The sequence below is a fragment of the Trematomus bernacchii genome, unplaced genomic scaffold (assembly GCF_902827165.1).
Source record: "Trematomus bernacchii unplaced genomic scaffold, fTreBer1.1, whole genome shotgun sequence".
Classification (NCBI taxonomy): Eukaryota; Metazoa; Chordata; class Actinopteri; order Perciformes; family Nototheniidae; genus Trematomus; species Trematomus bernacchii.
In genome coordinates this window covers 7,967,859-7,994,293 of record NW_022987720.1, presented here as the reverse complement: position 1 = coordinate 7,994,293, position 26,435 = coordinate 7,967,859, and the positions used below count along the sequence as shown (strand labels likewise).

The 26,435-nt window shown below is 39.6% G+C and overlaps 1 protein-coding gene across 1 annotated transcript; it reads left to right on the top strand.

Annotated features, from left to right (window-relative positions):
• The first annotated feature begins 1,680 nt into the window (after positions 1–1,680).
• LOC117492522 (extracellular matrix-binding protein ebh) lies at positions 1,681–24,744 on the top strand. Its single transcript, XM_034142814.1, has 16 exons — positions 1,681–2,182; positions 6,818–6,895; positions 9,136–9,210; positions 9,319–9,432; positions 10,547–10,970; positions 14,289–14,374; positions 17,640–17,762; positions 18,125–18,193; positions 18,964–19,131; positions 19,212–19,330; positions 19,731–19,796; positions 19,911–20,012; positions 21,650–21,801; positions 22,213–22,324; positions 23,485–23,589; positions 24,478–24,744. The coding sequence occupies exons 1-14, from the start codon at positions 1,775–1,777 to the stop codon at positions 22,224–22,226; spliced, it is 1,998 nt and encodes a 665-aa protein (XP_033998705.1). The 5' UTR covers positions 1,681–1,774; the 3' UTR covers positions 22,227–22,324; positions 23,485–23,589; positions 24,478–24,744.
• Positions 24,745–26,435: the final 1,691 nt, after the last annotated feature.

Below are 26,435 nucleotides of genomic sequence, written 5' to 3'. Positions count from 1 at the left end.
ATAAATATGTGTCCCCGGTGTGTCAGGGAACTAACGCAGCGTCAGAAAATAAAACCCTCTCTCCTCCTCTGTACCCAAATCTCTAAAAACGGGGCTACAACTGAGCTGATCCAGATTTGCAGCGATTTGACGTCATATCGGCAATGCGGACCCACAGCACTATCAGAAACGTTGCTATCAGAAACAATGCCCCACTGTTTTGGACGTAATATGGTCGGTGTTTACATTAGCATTGCTAACACTCAGAGCTAACCTGTACCGGGTTCTTCTGCTCTGGCAGCCAGGCATGATGGGTAATCTGATGTTTCGCTCTCTCAAAAGTTGGGCCATTTTGACTTCATGCGCCAATGAGCAGCTCTCATAGGAAAGAACGAGACCCCGCCTCCCACGCTGTATTCAGTTCTTATTATACATCCATGGCTAGAAAGGGCGATCTGTTTGGTATTTTGAGCAAAACACTTCATAGACATGTTTTTTATATATTTTTATATATCTGAGACCTATGCTATTGCCTAAAAATAGCATGATAGGTGATCTTTAATATAATAAATATTGTTGGTATGCTGGTGTAAACTAATTGCAAAACGAATAAACTTCCTGACCTGTCTTAACAGTGCATACATTTTCTGCAATAATTCAATATATGCAATACTTTGGCATTGTTACAGCAATTTATTTAATTTAATAGATGTAAACTGTAAGATAAGCAAAAGTTACAGTACTGTTTTTGCTTTATTATGTAAAAAATATAAAGACAGTGTTTTTATTCTTGGAAAAGACTACATTCTACTCTTTCTTGAACGCTGCATGATTGCAGCTTGTTGCATAGCAACCTGTAACGCTGCGAGGATATATCCCAACGTGGGAATCTGTCAACAGTGCCGATGTCGTCAAGCGAGAATGGATGCTAAATACTGTATCCGGTCACAACTTAAAAATAAAAGCCTTCCTATTTAGAGAAGTTGACGACAGGTCATAGGTGATACATATGTTGATCCTTCAGTACAAGTATAAAATACACAAGATCTACTAAAAGTATTAGAATTAGACAATTGGCAAAATGTGTTTTTAAGATCTAAATGAAAATCAACCCAAAACACTTGCAAAGGTTCAAGTGCATTCACCTTATAATTACAGGAAGTACATTGGTAATACATGTAATAATAATAATAATAATAATAATTCATTGCATTTATTTTAGTGCTTTTACAAGTACTCGAAGTGCTTTACATTACATATTACATATATAAGACATGTAATACATGTACACAAATAATATAATTCTACTGGTACCAAAATACCTTTTTATATTATCCAAACCATCTTAAATGACCAGGTATTGAGTAATAGGTGTAATTATTATGTGGAAAAACTGTGTTTACAATGAATTATAAAGGTGCATGTAGCTCATATTCTCTTCGTTTTATTTTGAAGGGCTATTTCCTGTATTTCCGGTAAATGCGTCCTTTTTGGCGTAGCCGGGTTGCTGTTTTCTCTTGAATTTTATCACACTCTGACTCTACTAACGGACACCGAGATTACCGCCGCCGGGGGGATGCCGGACACGGTTATTAACATTATAGAAAGAACATTTAAGAAGCATTTAAATTATATATATATTTTATACTTTATCCAATATATGTTCGCCTTAAATCCACACAGGGGGCGTCACAAACGAAATTAACGGTTGTTTGTCGAAGTTGTACGTTTTTTAAAGCTAGCTAACGTTAGCTGAACTTTAATTAACGGTTTGTTTCCCCGCACACAAACAAAGATGGAGAACATCAGCCTTGTTGACTTGTTGAATTTAGCTATTGGGACACCTTCCAAGGGAGCTGTCAACTTCAGCGCCCTCTACGCCCTGCTCAATGCCATCCTCCGGCAGCTGGATATCCGGGAGATGAAGACCGGGTGGACGGACACTTCTCCCAGGGACGGGCCACCTGAGTCTCTGGTGGCTGTCCCCGCTCCACAGCAGGTGGACAAGCACACGGAGGAGGAGGAGAAGCAGCAGGTTCAGAGTGACATCTCGACGGGGCTGGAGCTGGAGGTTCAGCCCGGCACCGAGCTGCAGGAGCGGGTAGATTCCTCCATGTGTCTGGTCCTCTCCTCCGGTCCTGCTACGGACGGTCAGGGGAGACTCCTGCGCCGCATCCAGACCTGCGAGGACGGCCTGTCCGAGGTGAGAGAAAGTTTGTCTTATTATTGTTAAAAACAACAAAATGCAGTTATATTCCATTTATTTAACCAGCTTAGAATGTGTACCAACACACCAAAACTATTTTTTATCTATATTTTATATTGTCCAAAATTAAAAACAAATCACGTTTATGACTAACATTTTATTTGTTTCCTTTTTTCAACCTTACATATGAAAATTAAGAAAATTATCCATAATACAACAATAGTAGTAATAATATCAATAATAATAATATTAAGTGTTATTGACATACTTTACACAAAAATAAGTGTATGTACAATACCAAAATACATGGTCAGTAATAAAGAAAATATAACTTATACCCAGGACGTTCGAGTTTGCAGAAAAGTCCCTTTCCGGATAAAATAATTAGATTATTATTGTTTGTTAATGCATTAATGTTTTCAATACTTCATGTTGCAACTGGTAAATGACCTAAATAATACAAAAATACTTGTATAGCACCTTTCACACAACAAATGCAGCACAAAGGGCTTTAAAATAAGGGGACCTTGTCAAAGAATGAACATAATAACGTTATTGATAATAAAAACAAGATTAAATGAAGGGTCAAATAAAGTACAAATAATAATGATAAAATCAGTATATTTCCAGTATCTTAAAACTGCGGTAGCACAAAGAGGTCTCCTTTCTTTTTCTTTTTTTAAAATCTATTTATTGTATTATTACATAAATGATGGGGATTTTAATTCCAAAGAAACTCAAAGTATTTCACCTGGAGTGCACTCTCTACTCTGAGACCTTTGAGCAAGCAGGTCTCTCTTCTGTATCTGGCGAGTTGCAGTGAACATTTCAGCGCAGTAATAAGCCCTAATGACAGAGAGGACAATGGGAGATGGGCGCCACCCTGACATCTCAAATGACCTCTGCGTGTCTGTTCAGGTTTCTCTCACGCCACTTTTAAACCACGGTTAGATACAGGCGAGGATCTTCAGTAAAGTACAGAAACTGACGACTTTGATCTCAGAGAAACAACACATTTTGACTACAGGTGTAGGTATTTTTTGCAAAATGTCTAATGCAATAACGTAAACAGGTAACAAATAATATACAATGCAGAAAGAGACAAACAACTCAGTCGGCTTTTTTGAAGTCTCCACCTAAGTAAAAATTCAAATTCCCCAATGTAATAGAGAACAAAGAGTAATATACAAAACATTTATGATTGGATATAATAATTAATATACCCCCCAAAAAAGACATTGTGATGTTTATGAGCATGTGTGTTTGGGGGATTTTGGTTATACACCTGCATTCATTCCCAATGATCTTATTGTGATTATTTTGACTGACGGTCCAATCATCATATCATTTGCGATATCTGGAAAAAATGATGTTTTACAGATTGTTCCAAGGCTTTTATTGAAAAACATATTCAATTTTTTATGCTGCAACCTTGCAGGGATCTCTTTCAGGGAGGTTTTTTCTAAGTTCTGCAGAATATGAAGTGTATGTCAGGACATTTCTTAAGCATCACCATTTTTCATTTAAAATGTTAATTATGCCATAAAAATGTTCCACCTTCTGCATTTAGAAAATTGCAGGACATACTCATGCAATAATGAGAAAACGTCGATTAATAGTTTAGCCCTAAATACAAAAAAAGAAGGATGCACTAGAACATAGGGGAACAAAACATATAAAACAGCAGATTGATCATCTTTTAAGCATCTTTCCTAACATTTTATAGACTCTCCACCCTTGCCTCCCTTGCTCCTGATCTCTCCATCGCTCCTCCCCCCTCCCTCTTGGTGATGGGGGGGTAATTAGTCCCCCACAGAGATGCCTCTGGTTGTCAGGGGATGAAAAGCAGGACATGGGGCAGGTGCAGGTGATGCTGCGTCTTTCAGAAGCCCGTCTGAATCATTCATGTCCTCTGAGCATGGTCGGGGTCAGCTGCAGTATCCGCTGACGGCGCTTTGAAGAGCTGACCCGGCGTGCCCTCAGACAACACTCCCAACAGCATCATAATAATACACGCCATGTCAAGGTTCCCCCATTAACCTGTCAGAGGAAGGATTTCATAATAGTCGGTTTGGCTGTGGGGCCCCCCATGGTGCATAATGGGATTCTACCTTTTCCCACCAAACCGGTTCCAGGGCCAGTTCGGAGCTAGTGCCCGGTTGTGAACCAGTTCGTGTTTTGAACCAAAAAACTGCTTTTCAAGAAACAAGAAAAATATGCCAGGTTTACATCGGAGGCGGTGGGGCGAGATTAACGTGAGCAATAACAGTTCCTGGGGAGTACAGCGAGAGAATCAAATGATTCACTAGAAAGCGACCACACTTATAAAAAACACAAATATGTAAAGTCAGGCAACACTAACCAGTCAAGATAGTCAGATTAGCTTTGGTTTCTATGCTAACATCACCAATCTAACACCAGATAACGGCGTTATGATTCCAGTGTCAAATCAAACTGAACAAACATTGTTGTTGTTGTTGTTAGTGGCGTTGCCATGATGAAAATGTGCCACACAAACGGTTATGTCATGACGTGGCACCACTGGGTAACTGGGCGGTCGAAAAATAACTGGTTCCCAGCTGCGAATTAGCTCCCAACCAAAAAAGCACTAGCACGGAGCTAGAACCGAACTGATTTTCAGTGGAAAAAGGATATGTGAGAACAGCTGAGTGACGTTTGCTGGTCACAGTGCAACAACAGTCAGTTAATGGTTGATTACTGAAAATGAGGCGGCAGGTTACAGAGTAACTTCTCTGATTTATGACTGCTGCCCGGGAGGTCTTTTTGCTGGCCTTGTCTTTTAATTATTAAGCTAATTATCTTAAAATCTTGTTAATGGAATTTGCATAATAATTGGCAAATGTATCAATAGCAAAGATAATTATTGGCTGCAGCCCTACCACTGCTTCAATCAAAAGACTTTGAAACAAACAGTTATTAGTGCATTTTGCATAAAAACAATCTATCAAGTGACACTTTGGGAGAAGAGTAATCCTTATCTTTTACTGAGGAAAAGCTCAGCAGAGCTACATTTTATACACCTAAGCATTGCAATTCTTCCTTTACATAGATTTATACTTTTTTTGTCTTTGACCTTGTTTGAATTCTATCGTTTTTTGCTCTTAATTTAAATTGTATTCGGTGTTGCACACTAACCCTTAAGCAAGAATTAGAGTTTTTCAGGTAAAAAAATAAACCTTTGAATTTCTTTTAAACAATGGCCAGTACTTACTGGTGTAGCCTCTAAAATGATTGTTTGGTTTTTGATTTTACTTACAAAAGCTCAGAAAACTGTATTCTGAGTTTCTCGCATATTAAAATATTTGTTCTAATTGCTTTTATAATAGGATTTTTTTTTGCTATGTACTCTTCTTTCTGTGTCTTTGTATGCAACATTTATACCAAAGCAAATTCCTCGTATGTGTAACCCTACTTGGTAATAAAACTGATTCTGATGGGTACGTTTTCAAATAAAACAAATGAATTATCGCTCCGGTGATGCTGCTTATTCCTCCTTCCAAAGCTGAAACATAGTCCAACTATCTTTAGAGAAATCTTTAAAATAATATGACCATGTGAGGGAAAAATATTGTTGATTTAATTATTATACATGACATAAAAGTATAATTTTGTCAGAAGAAATTGTAAATAAAATAAAGCCCTAGTTCCGGTCAGGTAACAGGTCATATCTGTGTCATGTAGTGTGGCAGCACTTATTAACAAGCTGTTAGTCATTAGAGCTGCTGATGGAGGCTGAAGCTCTGTGGGGTCGCCATGCATCACTTCATGCCCCGCACGTTTGACACAAGTCAAACACACGGACTCACATGCAGCTCAGGAATGTCCTTTGTTCCAGTTCTCACATACGCAAACACGCACACACACACAAACGTTTACCCTGCCAACAAACCCCGACAGCCTCACAGGAAATGAAAAAACGTATTCAAAGAAGGGATCATCATGTAACAGCTTGATTTGTCTCATCCGGGTTGTGCTTCTTTGTCAGCTTTTGTTGAAGTCCTGTCTGTTTTCATTCGGTCAAAGGTCGGAGGGATTTTCCAATGTGTCAGATTCCTGAGACATTTCTTTAGTTTAAGATGAATGTCAAAGTGTCCCTGGAAGTCATTTGAGCCACATATTACCGTCAAATTATCATTACCCTAAAAAAAAGAAGAAACATGAAATCGTCAATCAAAATCCTCAATTTTAATAAATTAAGTAATTGGTTAAACTTAATCAATCTTTTTGTTATTAAATCAACTTAATTCAACTTTATTTTTAGACTTTTCAACGCTCTGGAGTTATTGGAAAGTTTTGAATCACATGAGTCATAAACAATCCTACTACTGGTATTCAATTCTATAAATATTATACTAATTAATCATATTTATTGGCATCCGTACCCATCCATCCATATTCCAACTCCATAGACATGCATTACAAAAATTAAGCTTCACAACATTTGTAAATATTGTTATTGTTAGTATAAATGAAGCTATAGAATCTATCGAGAACAGTTTTTAACAAGTCTATTTAATTACACATATTTTGTATTTTAATGTTAAAGAAAATAAGTTATGAAACGTCCGGGCCAATGCTTGGTTTGTAAGTGTCTGTCTTTTATCATTTTAGGCCATGAAGCTTATTCAGGAGCTCAACAACCAAGGGAACAATCTGAAGGAAGAGAGGAGGGATCTCTGCCAGCAGCAGGTGAGGATGTACAGTGCATCCGGAAAGTATTCATACCCCTTCACTTTTTACACATTTTTGTTATGTTACAGCCATATTTCAATTTGGATTAAATTCATTTTTTTTCTCAACATTCTACACACAATACCCCATAATGACAAAGTGGAAACAGTTTTTAAATAATTTTTGCTAATGAATAAAAAATAAAACACTCAAATATCACATGTGCATAAGTATTCACACCCTTTACTCAATACTTTGTTGAAGCACCTTTGGCAGCAATTACAGCCTCAAGCCTTCTTGAGTATGATGCTACACGCTTGGCACACCTATCTTTGGGCAGTTTCTCACATTCTTCTTTGCAGATTGTCTCAAGCTCCATCAGGTTGGATGGGGAGCGTCGGTGCACAGCCATTTGCAGATCTCTCCAGAAATATTCAATCGGGTTCAAGTCTGGGCTCTGGCTGAGGCACTCAAGGACATTCACAGACTTGTCCCGAAGCCACTCCTTTGTTATCGTGGCTGTGTGCTTAGGGTCGTTGTCCTGTTTAAAGGTGAACCTTTGCCCCAGTCTGAGGTCCAGAGCGCTCTGGAGCAGGTTTTCATCAAGGATCTCCCTGTACATTGCTGCATTCATCTTTCCCTTGATCCTGACTAGTCTCCCAGTTCCTGCTGCTGAAAAACATCCCCACAGCATAGAATAGAATTGGAGGGATGAAACCCTCTTTAATGGTCACACATGCAGAGCACACAGCACACACAATGAAATGTGTTCTGCCAATGATACTGCCACCACCATGCTTCACTGTAGGGATGGTGTTGGCCAGCTGATGAGCGGTGCCTGGTTTCCTCCAGACATGATGCTTGGCATTCAGGCCAAATTTGGTTTCATCAGACCAGACAATTTAGTTTGTCATGGTCTGAGAGTACTCTAGTGCTCCATGGGGGCTTGCATGTGCCTTTGGCTTCCTTCTGGCCACTCTACCATAAAGGCCTGATTGGTGGAGTGCTGCACAGATGGTTGTCCTTCTAGAAGGTTCTCCCATCTCCACAGAGGAACACTGGAGCTCTGTCAGAGTGACCATCGGGTTCTTGGTCACCTCTCTGACCAAGGCCCTTCTCCCCCGATGCTCAGTTTGGTTTGGGCGGCCAGCTCTAGGAAGAGCCCTGGTGGTTTCAAACATCTTCCATTTGCAAATGATGGAAACCAATGTGCTCGTTGGGACGTTCAATGCTGCAGACATTTTTCTGTACCCTTCCCCAGATCTGTGCCTTGATACAATCCTGTCTCTGAGGTCTACAGTCAATTCCTTGGACCTCATGACTTGATTTGTGCTCTGATATGCACTGTCAACGGTGGGACTTCATATAGACAACTGTGTTCTTTTCTAAGTCATGTCCAATCAATTTAATTTACCACAGGTGGACTCCAGTCAAGTAATAGAAATATCTCAAGGATGATCAGTGGAAACGGGATGCACTTGAGCTCAATTTTCAGTGTCATAGCAAAGGGTGTGAATACTTATGTACATGTGATATTTCATTTTATTATTTTTAACACGTTTGCAAAACATTCTTTTAAAACGTTTTCTATTTGTCATTATGGGGTATTGTGTGTGGGATATTGAGAAAAATAAATAATTTAATCCATTTTGAAATAAGGCTGTAACATAACAAAATGTGAAAAAAGTTAAGGTCTGAATACTTTCCGGATGCTCTGTATAAGGGAGCTGAATACTACTGTTACCTCTCACAATAATTAACGTCAGTCATATTTTTGACACATTGAGAATGAAAAACTAGATGTGGTTGAAAAGTGAGACGCTAATCTGCTCTGAGATTTAAGTAAATAAGTTGATTAATTGCCAGAAATCTTTTTTGACCCCTGATTGAGCATTTAAATCGCTATGAAGCACAGATGCCAGCTATCTTTAGTGAGATGTTTCAAAGTAACCCTCCACAAACATGAGAAGGTAGAACAATTGCTCTACCGGTTTCACACAAAAACAAGCAATATAGACTGTATCTAACATTATATAATATATAACGGTGATATATGATCAGGGTGTGGCAGACATGTACGTATATTTCCTTTCTTTTTGGACATACCTACGACAGAGATCTTAGTAATTTATTATCAGTTATATTGATAAGAGGGAAGTAGCAGGTCTTTATGTGGACCTGCCCCCCCCCCCCCCCCCCCCCCCCAGTGTAAATGAAGCTCTTGCAGTCATGTATTCCCTCTATGTTTTGTCCTGAAGGTTGGTGCTGAGGCAGTTAGGATCTCCGAAGTGGAGAACTGCTGCTACCAGGTGGACGCTCTGCAGGAAGCTGTGGTGAGTGTGTTGAGATTATTTATTTTTCTACACATTTACAAAAGTTGCCAATGACAGATTTTCCAAAAATTGCTTTAAAAACATTTATGACGGTTGTCGCTGTGACAGAAATCTCTGAAGGACACATTCCAGAAGTTTCCGGCCCCCGAGGAGCTGAGTCAGTGTGTGACCTGGGACGTCATGCAGTCGTCGCTGCTCAGTGAGAGAGAAATCCTGCAGAAGGTGAGATCCAAACAGAGTTCAGTAAGCGTCAGTAAGAGAATCAAGCCTGCTTTCAGCCTCAGACTGGAACAGGAAACTCCTGACATGCATTGAGTCTGTTTTTTGAGATATTTCTACAACGTTGAAGGGGATCGTAGTGATGCTTGGTCAAAAATCAGCATTCAAAAGGCCTCATTGTAGAAGACGGTGACTCTATGTATGCACAGAGCAGCTGCCTATAAGCCTCCACATCCATGTACCACATTTAAAAGCAGATAATGATTAGGGTACTTGAATATTATTAGTATTATAATATTTTTAGAGGTTGAATACGTTAGTAGGACTGTTTCAGACTTGTTTCCAATGCCTCCAGAGCGTCCAAAAGTAAACATTTATAGAAAAAATATTTATCTTATCATTTCAAAACACTCAACCAATTATTCTGCTACAAACAATATGTGTTGTTTTTTAGCTTTTCAAAAACCACATTTTCACTGCGCTCAAAAAATAGTTTGCTGCAAACAAAAGGAAGCAAGCACTGACACAATGACAAGTTATATTTATTAAAGAAAGTTGGTTCCATGGGAAATGAATGACTCATTTGACCCAATAACCACTGTATTCACATTTCTGATTTCTTTGAAAAAGTTTAGAGTGATTACCTGAAAAATATTGACAACAGATATTCAAAGCTTCATCCGAAAAGCCTGGTTAAAACTAGTACAGTAAAGGAAAAAGATTTGTACAGCCCTACACTGAAAAAACGGAAACGTTTACTTTATAACAGATTTCACATAACTGTATTAGGTTAGTTGAAAACAATAATATGAAGTTTAAATAACAAAAACGCTATATTATTGCTTTCAACTATCCAAATACATTTATGTGAAATTTGTTGACATAATACATTTAATTAAAGTCAATGTTTCAGTTTTTTCAGTGTATTATCAATGAATGTTGCTGTCAATGAGGTATTTAAACATATCAGACATTGTGTCTTTGTCGAAGCATTCAAAGGTTCAGATTTTTGTTACATTGTCTTTACCAACAACAGACTGATTAAAACACTCTATGATAAAAGTGATCATTCAGCACAATCCTGTGTATTGTCTCCTTGTCTCTACGTTTTCTGCAGGACCTTGTAAATGCAGGACTTATCGATCCAGCCAAAGGGATCAGACCCACACACACACCTTTCCACGGCAGCTTCACTGCTGCAAACACAACGCCTTCTCACACCAGCACACCCTCCTCCCCCGGCCCCCTGGAGGACCCCAGCAGGCCCACAGCTCCTGGTTCTCTGGACACAGAGGCTCCTTCAGTCCCATCAGGGCCCCCACAGCAGACTGATCCTGAAACAGGCGGGACGGCTGCTGCTACGCTCCTGCCTCGAAAGGCCAGCGGCTCGGAGCGTTACACAGAGACGGTGGATGCCCTGAGGAACATCGGCAAACTGAAAGAGAGTTTCAGCAAGCTGGAAGCTCGAGTTGCTGCGCTGGAACAAGGAAAGCTGGAACCGTCACAGCTGAAGCACCTGAAAGAGCTCATCACTAACAAAGGTAATGGCATAGCACCTGATGAGTGTTGACTTATTATTCTACATGAGAGATTTTTGTGTCTGATTGTGTAAACATTTAAAGAGCAACCTTAAAAGAATGAATTACTCACACACATACCATGTGTACGGTGGCCCTTAAGTGCAAGACACCACAGCATTTCACAAAACGCCGCAGCATTTCAGAAAACACGACAGCATTTCAGAAAACACGACAGCATTTCAGAAAACACTACAGCATTTCAGAAAACACTACAGCATTTCAGAAAACACTACAGCATTTCAGAAAACACTACAGCATTTCACATTGGACGGAAAGGGTATTCCTTTAGGGAGAACACTTCTTGATTGTGATTGGACAGAGCCAGCCAGAGAAGCACTGCTATGATTGGTTGTTTTTGCTGCCAGTCAAGAAATGGCGCTTCGTGATTGGTCAGCACCCGACAGCGCAACATGTCCCAACACATCAACCGTTAGCTGTTAGCACACACTCAGAGCTCACAGCTCCTCATATCTGTTCAGAAACTGGACAAAAGTTAAACAAGTACAAACCACAGACTGTCTGTGTCATGGAGAATACAGTCGCTGCTTTATTTATGTCTGTATGACGCTGTTGTGAGTGTGGACGGAGCAGCTACAGGTTAGTTTAGCCTGATCGATCCGCCCCCTCTCCAGCACGTCTTGTTTGAATGACAGGAGCAAACACAGCTGACAGCCGCGGTGAAACTCGAGCGATTAGAGCGATGCGAAAAAACCATGAATTAATGCTTTATTAATTCATGGATTTTAAGGGGCTTATCTCCATGTGAATACTATGGTAGACTACCCAATATTCGCATCGCTCTAATCGCTCGAGTTTCACCGCGGCTGTCAGCTGTGTTTGCTCCTGTCACTCAAACAGGACGCGCTGGAGAGGGGGTGGGGCGTATCTCCATGTAAATCCTATGGGAGATACCAACTACAACAAAATGAACATATTTGACCGTGATTTAATTGTAATACACGTTTCAAAGTGATGCCGAAGTAACTACATACTGATACCGGTTAGTAAAAACCATGAATTAATGCTTTGACAAGTCTACAGACAAGACGGCAGGCGAAAAGCTTTTAAAATGCGTGTTTTCTGAATGGAATCGGATCCATCAGGCTAAACTAACCTGTAGCTGCTCCGTCCACACTCACAACAGCGTCATACAGACATAAATAAAGCAGCGACTGTATTCACCATGACATAGACAGTCTGTGGTTTGTACATGTTTAACTTGTGCAGGTCTCCCTTGAAAATGAGATCTATGATCTCAATGGGACCAATCTGGTTAAATAAAGGTTTGAAATGAAATTGAAAACTTTTGTCCAGTTTCTGAACAGATATGAGGAGCTGTGAGCTCTGAGTGTGTGCTAACAGCTAACGGTTGATGTGTTGGGACATGTTGCGCTCGGGTGCTGACCAATCACGAAGCGTCATTTCTTGATTGGCAGCAAAAACAACCAATCACAGCAGTGCTTCTCTGGCTGGCTCTATCCAATCACAAACAAGAAGTGTTCTCCCTAAAGGAATACCCCTTCCGTCCAATCTGAAATGCTGTGGTGTTTTCTGAAATGCTGTTGTGTTTTCTGAAATGCTGTAGTGTTTTCTGAAATGCTGTAGTGTTTTCTGAAATGCTGAAGTGTTTTCTGAAATGCTGTAGTGTTTTCTGAAATGCTGTGGTGTTTTCTGAAATGCTGTAGTGTTTTCTGAAATGCTGAAGTGTTTTCTGAAATGCTGTAGTGTTTTCTGAAATGCTGTAGTGTTTTCTGAAATGCTGAAGTGTTTTCTGAAATGCTGAAGTGTTTTCTGAAATGCTGTAGTGTTTTCTGAAATGCTGTAGTGTTTTCTGAAATGCTGTAGTGTTTTCTGAAATGCTGAAGTGTTTTCTGAAATGCTGTAGTGTTTTCTGAAATGCTGTGGTGTTTTCTGAAATGCTGAAGTGTTTTCTGAAATGCTGTAGTGTTTTCTGAAATGATGTGGTGTTTTCTGAAATGCTGTAGTGTTTTCTGAAATGCTGTAGTGTTTTCTGAAATGATGTGGTGTTTTCTGAAATGCTGTAGTGTTTTCTGAAATGCTGTAGTGTTTTCTGAAATGCTGTAGTGTTTTCTGAAATGATGTGGTGTTTTCTGAAATGCTGTAGTGTCTTGCACTTCAGGGCCACCGTACATGTGTCCTGGTAGAGGATTTCCTCGTGCTACAAGCTAACAAAGCTAATTCCTATCTATACAGAATCAGAATTCCTTTATTTGTACCACAACGGGAACATTTACATTATTACAACAGCAGAAGTATAGTGCAGATAAAGTGAAGAGAATAGAATTGCATATTAAAAAATAAAAAATAACTAAATATGCACACGTTAATAACAACAACAAAAAAACAAAAAGCAGATAAGTAAACCATGGTAAAAAGAGTAGCAGTATATATAAAAAAAAAAAGACCATATCAAATGAAAGAGGTAGCTGGTACTGTTCGCCAATTGTAAATAAATTGAGAGTAAAAATAAAGTGTGAATTGTAAAGGAAAACTCCAATATTTTTGGGAAATATGCTGCTTCAGAATATAGCGACTTCACTTTAGTTATTTTCGGATCCTGAACGAGACCGCCGCCAGAGCGCATCTCCCCGTTACATGCTGAAGGAGCCATGCACGCAACGCAGCCCCGCTCTCTTTAACTCCAGGTGACTTTCTGCCGCTTTCCTCCGTGGTGCAGTGCTGATCGTTTCACCACGGAGGAAAGCACTGCTGCCGCGCCGGCACTTCACAAATTGCAGTACCCATAAGGAGCTGTACAAATGCCGCAGTTTTTGCGTGGATGTGTCTTTAGTTGAAAGCCCAGTGGCGATCTGCTCATCTCTCATCGAAATAATATGCTACACAGGGGCGGACTGGCCATCTGTGTGTTCTGGAGAATCACAGAACGGACGATCGTCATTATAATTATGCCGTTTGAACCAATTATTCGGCATCATGTAAGTTGCGCTGACAGGTCCACACACTGCTTCCCCGCAGCGAGGCTCCCCGCCCTCCTGTTGATAATTCACGATCGTCGGCACGCTGGTAAAATAATTTTTTTTGAATGGCACTTCATATCAAAAAGGTTGCCGACCCCTGCTCTAGATTATGCATTTATTAGGCATGGAGAGAAAAGATGACCAGAGACCGACTTTAATTGACAGCCTTTAGATTTATTTCTTTTTCTCATCATTATTAATAAAAACCTGTCAGTTACCTGTCCTGGATCTATTACTTACTTCCCTGACTTGTACTAATGATGTAATATTTAACTTGTAGGTTCACGGAATGCATCAAATAACATGATGGATCAGCTGAACCAACAGAAAGCTCTAATAGACAACCTGATGAAAGACCGGGAAAAGGTGGGTGAGAAACTTAAGAACATCAGCGTACACTCCTCAGTAATCTATGTTTTCTGATTCAAACGATGTGTCTGTCCCAAGCTGGACAGTTTGGAGGACATGTTTATGAACATGTCGAGTCAAGACAGAGAATCCAGTTCAGAGGCAGCTCCAGGGAACAAGGAGGCAGACAGCAAAGCCTCTCTTGAGCTCAGACAGCAAATATCCTACCTCAGGTAACGACAGGAGGAAACACAGGGACAGGGATACATCTCTAGAATATGTATCTACTCAACAGCTGAGCCACATCCTTCAAAACTTAAGCAGACAAGAAAGATGCAACAGAGTTTGCGACAATAATGTAGTGGTTGTTCACAGTTGATGGTAACAAAGTGGGACTTATATGTTCTTCTTTACAGGAGTTTCTAGCTTGAGAAACATTCATGTAGAGTTTAGAATGTTTTTTACATGAAATGTTTCTAGTTTGATTGCATTTTGCCTCAGTGAAATATTGGAGAAAAGTTTCCCCATCACCAGTACAAGGTTATTATTGCAAACTTGTATTACTAAAATCAGAATAAGAAAAAAAAAAGTATTGTAAACTTGAACAAAATATAAAAATATGTATTTCTTGAGGATAAACCCATGAAAATGAGATAAAGAATATTTAAATATCACCTGGTGGGAGACAGCAACCACAGAAACTTCCAGCAGATGCTGCAACGCTTCATTATGAATAGTGCTTATTTTTTCCAATTTCAAAGTCTTCTAGAATTAAATAACAACATAACGGTTTTTGATATTTTATCAGATCAAGTGTCGTTCTACCAAGCTTAAACAAGCAGATGCTTATGGAAAGCAAACACAAATTAAATCGCAATGTTAAAAATAAAATAAAACAAAAACTGATTGAAAACTCAAAACTATTATAACCTATTATTATAATCAGTGAAGTTGATTTGTTAGAAATTGAAACCTGAAGATAAATGTTGCACTTCTAAATCTATAGACATTTCTTTTTCTTTTTATCACTTAAATGTGGGGTCTTTCTCCACGTTGCGTTGATATACTTAGTCCTTTGTGAGTGTTCAGATCGGAGAAGTCGATGTTCTGTGTTCATGTTCGTACCGTCATGTGCAGGAAGTCTCTGCAGAAACTGGAAGAGGATCTGAAGCAGCTCAAAGCTCAACAGGCTTTAACTTTGGAGAGAACAGAAGACCAGCACTTGCAGAATCAGGTCAGACAGGAGGGACAGTTAGGGGGGGGGCAGTCAACAACAGGGACACACAGGGTCATTAAGTGAAGGTCAGATACTGATATGCTGCTGCAACACCGACATGCCTGTTACTGTTTATCTGTAGTTAAAAAAAAATCCAAAAGTTTGAGTCTAACGTCAGCTGTCTGCCCTCTGACCTCAGCTGGACGACCTGCGAGGCATGTTGGAGGACATGATGCAGTCGCTGACCTCTGACCTGTCCGAGGTGGGACAGGATGAGGGCGACGATGACAGTCAGGGACTCGGCTCAGCGTTCACAGGCAAACCGGTGAACGTTGGCAGGAAGCTCAGCCTGCTGTTCCAGCACTATGAGCAGCTGCAGGACGCAGTGAGCAGCCTGCTCCAGCAGCAGAGCGGAGGCAGAGCTCAGCCGCCCAACAACGGAGAGGCAAGATAGATGAGATTCAGATTTACTGTCCCAGGGGGGTATTTGTTTTCACTGCTGTTATTCAACAGATATACAAAAAGCAAAACAGCAAAACACAGCAACACAGCCACTGAACATTGGATAGCAACTGAAATGCGTATTGCCACACACAGATAAAGTGAGTGCAGAAACTTCAAGTGCGATGCATCCAGTGACAGACCGGCAGAATGTTCAGGAAAACTAATGTGAAGTATTGGTCAGATGTCATTTGATATTGTGTGTGCTAGGCGTGTGGTGCTTTAAGGTTTATATCTGGGTTGATTCTGGTGAGTATTACATGAGTAGATGAATACTGTAATCTCTAAATGTCTTCAAAAAATGATTCTAGATGGATATTGGTTACATTTCTGCTCTGCTGAATCACTGTGTGATGACAAACATGGAAGACGGCTGCGATGTCAGTAGGGGCTTGGACTGGCCGTGGTTGGGTCGCTGCTTCAAGTCCCCGAACAGACTTAAAATATGGAGTGTGGACTGGCACTTGGAGAGATCCCAGTTCACCTCCTGGGCCCTGCCGTGATGCCCTTGAGCAAGGCACCGGTCACTTTAGATAAAAGGTTCAGCTCCAAGTCCTGTTCACACTACTGTATGATATTGGCCTCTCGTGAAAAAAGAACTTAAATAGCTAAAACAAAAAAATTAGAAATAAGCAATGAATCCAAATTAAAGGTAGGGTAGGTAAGTTTGAGAAACCGGCTCGAGATCGCTAGAATTTGAAAATACACAACCGGAGAAAATCTGCCACTTCCTTATAGAGCCCCTCCTCCAACACACACGAACGCACACATGACCAATGAGGGCACGAGATAAGTTTGTGCCCCGATGGAAGGCTGACAGGCAGGTAGCTCATCCAGTTATTTTAGCCGGGCCGGCTAAAATGATTGACAGTACCACGGCTTCCACAGATGAAATTTTTTTATGGATTGTTTGTCAAAGCACTTAAGATATTCATTGCTATCGGGATGTTAAGAGCATTCCATGGAATATAACAAAAAGTGTATCTCGAGCCGGTTTCTCAAACTTACCTACCCTACCTTTAAGCACTAAGGCTTGCAGTGTGCATGTGTCCTAAAGGCTTTTTACCACTTCTTACCGGTGGAAGTAACAGACACCTTGGTTATGGAATGTAGAACAATCATTGCACTCTAAAATGGTAAGTAATGGAATCTGTGATGAGGACTGGGGGGTGGGGGGGTCCCAGGTGTTTAACCTCTGGTAATCAGTCACATGTGGGATCGTTAGTGTTTGAATAAAACAAGTCCAGCTGCTTTGGGACTGAGCCATGATTACTGAAACTTGCATATAAACTCATCCAATAGTTGAAACATTGGTTAGCGAATTGAATTTCTTGGAAATCACTGTTTTGAATATGATATTTGGTTCAGATGTGGTTTATCAGATAGTGATTTTCAACATAATTTCCCCTAAAATGCTACCGTTAATACATAAGTCCAGTTCAGTCATGTTTTTTGTACTCATGCAACACTATTCACTTTCAGCGAATGTGATGTCGAAGCTGGGACCGCTGTGAAGTATATTTGAATATGACTGTTTGTCTATAACAGTGTGTATGTGTGCTTCAGAACGGGGAGCTGGTGAACGACGTGCAGAATGCGATCCTGCAGCTTCAGACAGACTGTGAAAAACTTACTGAAACCACAAGATTTCTGAACGAGGACAACAGCCAGAAACAGAGCCACATAGAGGTAAAAAAAACATTTGTGTTTTTACGGTGAAGTAATGCCTTTCAAGATAATTAATAGACACACTTCGATTACTTTTAACTAGGTTTTGTTTAAATAATGGTATCGATACTGAAAATGTGCAACAACTCTACATATTGCATTATTTATCTATTGACTTATTACAGAATATCAATGGTTGACTATCATTTTGGCTTTTGACCCTTAAAAACAAAACTATGATTATTTGCATTCTCCTGCAGAGGTTATATTTGCTAGTTATTTACAGAAGAATCCGAAAATAAGCCTAATTGATTAAATAAGAGTAGGTTTTTTGCTTTCCTTATGTTGATTATTGCTGAGTATAACCGTTGTTGTTTCCACAGGAGCTGTACAAGACAACGGAAGAGCTGGAGGAGAAGAAGGCCGACAAGCAGATGGTGGAGAGTGAAATCGTAAGTGGGTTCATTTTTCCCACTAAAACGTAAATACTGTGGATACAGGCACGTCTGTACTAAGTGCACTATGTGCTGAGAGGAGAGAGGATCAACATATCTATCAACCTATATATACAGTCTATGGTATCAACATACAAACACATCAATTACATTAAATAAAGAGAAAATAAATGTTTTTTATTTTCAAATAAATACATTTATAATTTTTTTTTAATAGAAACATACAATGAATACAATGGAATGAAGTAAATGTCAAATAATTTAAAGAAAATATACTTTTTTTTAGTGTCTCTGTATTTCGAGATTTGTCTTTGTATTTTCTTTTTTATTTGTACTTTAATTACCATTATTCTTCGCCCTTATTGTTCTTTTGCAGATTTTTTTTAATGAATTTGTAATTCATATTATTGAATTCAAGAATACATTTGCTTTATGAAACTCTTTGTTTGAGAATTCTATTTGCGTTCAGATGTTTTTCATTAGTACACGCATACAAATGTTATTTTATTTGAAGTCATCCACACGTGAAAAACGGTGGGGAATAAAGTACTTTTGTTGTTGCTGTAGAAAAAGCTATTGCATCTGCTATATTAATAAATGTAGGTGTAAAATGTAATCTGCACAATAATTTAGTAGGAACTTAAATCTGTTGTGGTAAAATATTTATTGAATCACAAACACATTTTCTTTGAGTTATTCAGATGGGGACATCCTGTTGTCTTAAGACCCTGTTTGTCCTGAACCTGCTCTGGTTGTCTCCACACCAGAAAAAGGCAGCTAAATATGATCTGGACGGCAAAGTGACCCGCCTGCAGTTTGACTCGGTGACGGAGCAGCTGAACGCCATGTTCCAGGAGCTGCTGAACAAGGTGACAGGCCAGGAGCAGGACTGGCACAAAGTCATCGAAAGACTCTCCTCCGACATGGAGTGTAAGGTAAACATCTGATGCTGAGATACACATGAGGGATCTGTGACTATATGTGAGGTGGTGTTTCACTCCTCACCTTTCTGCAGTTGAACAGGATAGAGCTGGCCTCTGTGAAGAAGCAGCTGGAGGATCGCTGGAGGAACATCCACGAGAAGCTGCAGGATCAGGGAGCTCCAGAGCAGGAGGACGCTGCTGGTATCAGAAAGTAAGCGCTGACATCACTCTTTTTTTAGATTGTGTTGCACCTGCTAGTGTAAAAGAACAACACTAGAAAGGTATCGCAATACCCTGCAGGTAAAACAATATACAATACACAATTGTTTTGTTGAATTTGAGCTATATCCTCTGTGGGAATTTGCTTCCATAATCATTGATGCAGTGTATGTCCAGGGCTTTTATTGTGAAAGGTCACAATGATTGTGAGGCTGTAATTCACTTTCATTCTGTAAAATGTAAAGTTGGTTGGCAATATGTGCTATTAATATAATGCCATCTTTTAAGTAGTCATTTCTGCCATATCCAAATTAGACATACTCATAGGTGTTGCAAAATGTGTAAATCAACAAGAAATGTCAATGTCAGCTGTCTTTGTGTTTTGGTTCCAGACAACTGGTGGACAGATTTCACTGCCTCTCCTGTGACCGGCCTGTGGCCATGCACAACTCCGGACAGTGAGTCACTATTGATTTCACACTATTAGTATTTATATAATGAGATTCAGATGCTGGATATGTATCCTTAGTTATATAAACTTGTCTGCTCTTGTATGTTTGTGACAACAACAGACACGTGGTGAAGCTGTCGTCTACTGCTGGATTCCCCTCTCACAGGTCCATCAGGCCGTTCACTGTGTACGCTCTGGAGCAGTTCAGACAGCACTACAGGAGGTGAGCTCCTCTGCGGTGTCCTTTGTTTCCCAGCAGGGGGCACCAGGGTCTGATAGTAACTCACTCAATCACATAGAACCATAAACAAAGTTGCTATTTCAAATAGGCAGAGGTGGAGGAAATACTCAGCTCCTTGACTTAGATAAAAATAAATAGAAATACATCTTATATTCTTAATAATCCATTATATAAAGTTAAAATCCTGAATAAAATATGTTACGTAGAAATACTGAAGTATTATCAGCAGATTGTACTTAAGTATCAAAAGTGAATGTACTCAGTATGCACAATGTCGTTTTTTTACAGTATTATACAATATCATTCTGTTTCATCACCAACAAATACATGTCAAATAACTTTTATGTTCATCCAAATATTAAGAACATTGTCATTACTTTTAAAAATACTTTGTAGATTATTAGTACTGTACTGCATCATATCAGCATTAATAAGGTGTTTTTATATGTACAAAGTAGCTAGTAACTATGTGTTAAATAAATCTAGTGGAGTCAAAGTGAAAATGAAAATACTCATGTAAGGATGTATAGGCTTCATTGTCATATGCACATTAGCTACAGTGCAGTAATGAAAATCCCAGGATCCTCTAACAATGCAGTATACCATTTATTTGACATAAAAAGAAAAGAAATAGTGCAAAAGACATAATGATAAAAGATAGGTGCAGGAATAAGAAAAACATACACATATAAAATATAATACTATAAACAGTGAATGTAAAACTATGTAAAATACACTGTACACATTCATTCTTTTAATTCTCAGAACATTAGCATCAAAGTATCTGATCCATCAATACATTACATTTCTTTTAGCTGAAGCTTTTATCCAAAGCGATGTAGAATAAGTGCGGGTTGTAAGCTGGTCTTGCCGTCACAGAATGAAACCAGGGAGCAACCGCTACAGCTTTGAGGGAGTTACTGCTGGCTGGAAGAGGGAGCAGCTACAGAAGAGCCACGATGTGATGTGCAGGCAGATAGAGAGTGATCAGAGGACAATGAAGAACTGCAACACTGCGGGGGACAACCTGAACCAGAACCAGCCGGGAATACTGCAGTGAGTCAGGGACAGGACAGGGGAGAGGAGGACAGAGAGAGAGGAGAGTACAGGAGAGGTAGAGAGCTAATGAGGAAGAAGAGAGGAGGTGAGAAAGAGAGGGTGGGAAGCAGGACAGAGAAGGGGAGGTGAGGACAAGAGAAGAAATTAAAGAAAAGGTGAGGAGAGGACAAGCGATATAAAAAGGGTTAGGAGAAGGAGAGGTGGCTTGAGGACATAAGACAGGGACATTTAATTAGTTTAATTTACTGTATATTAAATTGACAGTTCACCCCAAAGTAAAACAAAAATGTTTTCCTATCAATCTATACATTGTTTTGGTAGAAAGGCCTTCTCTCCCTTTTTAATGGAACTAGATTCCAATTGTGCGGTGCTCAAAGCGTAAAAAAAACATATATATAAAAATCAACAGCAACACATGCACACCTGAACTTGTAATATTATCCTTTGGAAAATTAGGCTTAAGACAAATGTACACTTCATTTCAAATGACTGCTACGGAAACAAAGACGACACAGACTCACAGTTTCTCTGGTTTCTCATGTTTGTGTGTGACGGAGCAGCGAGCGTGTCTCTGAGATGACGGACTACAGTCACCTGGCCGTGTTGCGGAGCTGTGGTGGGAGTCACACCGTCACCTCGGCCAGCCAGCGGCGCACCAACCTGCAGACCAACAAGCACCCCCCCCCAGGCAGAGGTAGACTGCGTCATTCAGGTGGGACACAGCAAAGGTTATCCACATATTTATTCTGGAGTTTTAGCTTACTACTAGTGTACTTGCCAGCGGTGTGAACCTGGAAATGTTGAGTACCCCGAAGTGTTATGATAGAAATGTAAAGTTTAACTTTACTTACTTGCATAAGTTGGGCAATTTGCACAATTGGCACAAGTTGCATTCATTAGCATATGCAGACAATAGCTACAAAATGGCTAGGGCGATTTAAACAATTTAGGTTTGGTTTTGGAGGATATTGAGGATGTTCAGCCCACCGGGAGTCCAAAGATGGGCACTTTCTGCCATTTTCTATCCTGAAAATGTCAGAAATAGATTCAAAATCATCAATGTTTGAATTGAATTTTGAAGTTCTGAACATTGTTATAGAGATGTGCTTTTTTTTCTGGTTAGTCAGAGGAAGTTGATATCGTCGGACTGGATGGGCATATTTACAAGGGTCGCCTGAACGCACCTTCCATCAGAAATACAGAAACAAAACTACCTACAATCCCCACCAAGGACGGTAAGTTGATTCAATTGAATTATGAACACATGCTGTTTCTATATTATTATTTTTGGTTTTATTTGTATTATCGTTATAATAATTATTAGTATTATTGTTCTTGTTATTATTATAATTCTGTGTGACTGGCGAAGCCACACACAGAATAGTATTCTAAATCCATTTGAACAGAGCTCAAAAACACCCCACTTTGACCCCATACAGGTTCTGCATACTTTAACGTAGAACAAAAATTACAAGTTTAAACAGTTCTCGAGACTATGGACTTTATTAGACTAATTGGATCTTTTTTAGCTAGTACGGTTCTCACGTAGTCGCAGCTTACGTTTTGTGAACATTTCACACTGTTTCACATTTTATAATGGGTGTGTATGGGAGAGTTAAGACTTAGAGTGACATCACGGCTAGAGGGGAGAGGAGCTGGAAAATCTGATGAGTTTTTTTTCCAACTATTGCTCGGCTGGCCACAATTTTCACTCTTCATACAAAATTTGGTGATCATAATGTAGGGAAATTTGTCACGGCCACACCGATATGCTCATTTAATCAAACTGACTTCCACATATAGCAAACAGAGAGTCATCAGGTGTTCATCTGGTATCCCAAATACTCTGGGTAGGATACTTAGCTGATTGGAGTTACACTTTTTTACTTAGAAGCAATAATGCAGCACAATATTGTCAATGCATTCTCTGACAGGCTGTCTCTCGTTCACTGGCAGGGCGTTGCCATGGACACGCTTTGATCTTTGAACACACCTGTCGGTCGTTAACTAAATCCAGTGGTAATCTAAAGATGTTCAGAAACGATGCACTGACATTATTTAGGTTAAAGCAACAAATAAGCCCTGTGTCTATTCCTGCACTTAATATATATTTTTGAATGATTTGTTTTCTTTGACAATTGAAATACTGCGAATAACCTTCAACTTAACTATATGACAAAACCGTGGAAGGATAATGTGAAACATGAGGAAGTGACTATACACCTGCTGACATCTCATGCTGAGTCTCTCTCTGCACTTTGTTCTGAACATGATTTATGGGAACAAAAATCATTCAATGTATTTTGGCTGGGAGCTGAAAATGTCAAGGTTGGGTGCAGCTGCCGGGGTTGTGCTCGTTGTTAACCTCCATCACATGTTCCTCTGATGGCTGCAGGCATGTGCAAAACTAAAGACAAAGCCAAGTGCCCCCACAAACCCGCTGCCTCCCCCGAAGGTCATCACCCCCACAGTGCCAAGAGCAACCAGGGTAGCCGCTCAGGTGAGACACACACACAGGAAGAAATGTAATATCATCTTCATAACTATGTCTACATTAGTGTATTACCAAGTGATACTCTACAGTAGTTCTGAAAAGCGCCTTTCACTTGTTTAAGTCACCGAAAAAATCTTACTTGTAGTCCTATAATTCCCACGGGTCCTTAAAATCCTTAAAAGTTTGTTAATTGGAAGTAAAATAGATCAAATGTACATGGGTCATGATAGTGGTTGCATTTATAAGTTCCTTTAAGTTATTTTAGTAAGCTCTTCAACACAATCGCTTAATCGACACAATACATGTGTTGCTTTGCTGTTTTCTCCAACACACTCCCCCCCCCCTTGCCTGAAAAGTCTCGATTGGACTCCATTGTTTACTTCTGTAACAAAGTGACATCACTATGTAACATCTAGTGCTCCAACACATTGTACGTAATAGGCTAAGGGGCGGGACATCTCTAAGCGGTTGACCAATCCCTGCAGCTTGTTTGTTTCTCTGATGACTTCATCTCTGATTAATGCATCAGTTTGTTTTAAAAGGTATGAAAATGAATAAAATAAAAAAGGTCCAAAGTTATCATCTTTTAAAAATGTTAAGAGGAAACATCTGATTTAAATATCACTTAAGAAAACCTGATATTTGACACTGCAGACTGCTTTAGGACCTAATAGGGCCCCTTGAAATGGGATGTTAAAGAAAGTGTGGGTACCCTGAAAACAGGTAAACTAACAATAAAGGTAACAGGTAGAAGTAAAACAAAGGAAGAGTGAGAGTTAGTTAAAGGCAATGCTGAACAATTATGATTTTTAATTGTGGTGTAAAGGGGCTCACACATCACCCACACACGCCCTGGTAGGTCTCATGTGACCCCCCCTCTCGTCCTGTGTGCAGCGTCCAGCCTGTCGGGGCGGGACTGGCCGGTGTCGGCTCTGGGCTGCACGTCTCAGAGCTCGGTCGCTGCAGCAGAGAGCAACACGGAGCCGCCCGCTGACGCACCGCTCGACCTGTAGGGGGCACCACTCAGCACTGTACTGTTTTAATATGTAGTTAACTTCTGCACAGAGGAGGTAACCTGCTTTAAACCTTTTATATTTTTTGCTTATTTTATTTGTTGGAACTGTTTTTGCACTACATGTCCCATAAATCACCTGTCAAACACTGAGTCCAAACCTGTGGATTATTTCATTGTTTTCACTTTGAGTGATCAGCCACTAAATGTTATCATTAATAATGATAACATTTCAACAAGAATTTCCTTCGGGATAAATAAAGTCTTATCTTAATAATAAATATAATATAAGTAATAATAAATGTATTCAACAAGGAAGGAAGACCGCAACAAGGATGAGTTTGTGCTTAAAAACCCTGAGTAGAAATTCCCAAAAAGGCCTGAAATATCTCAATATCTTATATCTTATACAATGTTTTTCCTCTTAGCTGAAATTTTAAGCAAAAATGTTAAAGGTAGGGTAGGTAAGAATGGAGAAACCAGCTCGAGTGCGCTAGAATTTGAAAGTACGCAGCGGAAAAAAATCTGCCCCTTCCTTCAGACTTCCTTACAGAGCCCCTCCTCCAACACACACGAACGTGCACATGACCAATGAGGGCACGAGATAAGTTTGTGCACGAGATGGAAGGCTGACAGGCAGGTAGGCCATCCAGTTATTTTAGCCGGGCCGGCTAAAATGATTGGTCGTGCTTTTTACAGTATTACGGCTTCCACAGATGAACATTTTTTTATGTATTTATTGTCAAAGCATTTAATGTATTCATTGCTATCGGGATGTTAAGAGCATTCCATGGAATATAACAAAAAGTGTTTCTGAAGTGAATTACCTACCCCACCTTTAAGAGATTTTGTAAAATAAATGATGACACATGTACATATACCAAGACAAATATCCTCCTCATTGCTCAACATGGATCTGATCTAACTTTGTCAAACACAGAAAATAACACATAAATGACACAAAAACATTACATTTCGCACAAAGTTTGGTGTGAACATGCTCAAAAATGATGCAAAACCGTCAAAGTAGGAATGTCAAACATTTGGTGAAATAGTGCAAGAAATGTTGGAGTTGAAGTGCCAACAATGTGCAACACATTTAGAAAGATTATAAATCACTCAAATGTAAGTGTGACACCTTGTAGAGCAGGGGGTTCCAAAGCTTTCTCACTGAGGGCCCCTCACTAGAGCTATAATGCCTCTTAAGTTCAGTTATAAGTTAGCTAAATCAATCCAATGTAGGTCAATGATTCTTGATACTTGAACATGCTGTAAGAAAGAAACAGCCTACATCACAGCTCTCCATAGGGTTTCATTTATGCTGTTTGCAGCTCATTCCTTAAAACAGAAGCCTCAGATTGCTTGTAATAAGAGGAAATATGAAGGGTGTATTTCAAGGTTGTTATGTATATTTGTTAATAGGCTTTTTTCTGATCAACTTAGATTTGTTGATCAGAAAAAGATCAACAAATCTAAGTTGACAATTAAATCAACAGTCAATTCAAGTTGAAAACATGAATTGACTGAATTGATTTGAAAATTGGGCTTATTAACACATGAATACAGTGTAATATATTTGTATATATATATATTTAAGAAGTACAATATAAGACGAGCAGAAGTTTATTAAGTCATTATACTTTTAGAATTTGCTGAGGGCCGATTCAAAATGGTCCGCGGGCCGCATTTGGCCCCCAGGCCGTAGTTTGGACACCCCTGTTGTAGAGCCAGAAACCAAACAACGTACAGTATTTATACATGTATATTTATATATTTAGGCAGCCAGAGTAATAAAACTCTTGCATGTGTTGTTCCCTTCACTGTCAGCATTGTGTGTCCG

What these genes read in the sequence shown, in the direction of transcription:
- LOC117492522 (XM_034142814.1), top strand. Translation starts at nt 1,775, where the DNA reads ATGGAGAACATCAGCCTTGTTGACTTGTTGAATTTAGCTATTGGGACA. An exon ending in AGAGAGAAATCCTGCAGAAG is followed by an intron (nt 9,433 to 10,546) that starts GTGAGATCCAAA and finishes CGTTTTCTGCAG; the next exon opens with GACCTTGTAAATGCAGGACT. An exon ending in AGAAACAGAGCCACATAGAG is followed by an intron (nt 17,763 to 18,124) that starts GTAAAAAAAACA and finishes TTGTTTCCACAG; the next exon opens with GAGCTGTACAAGACAACGGA.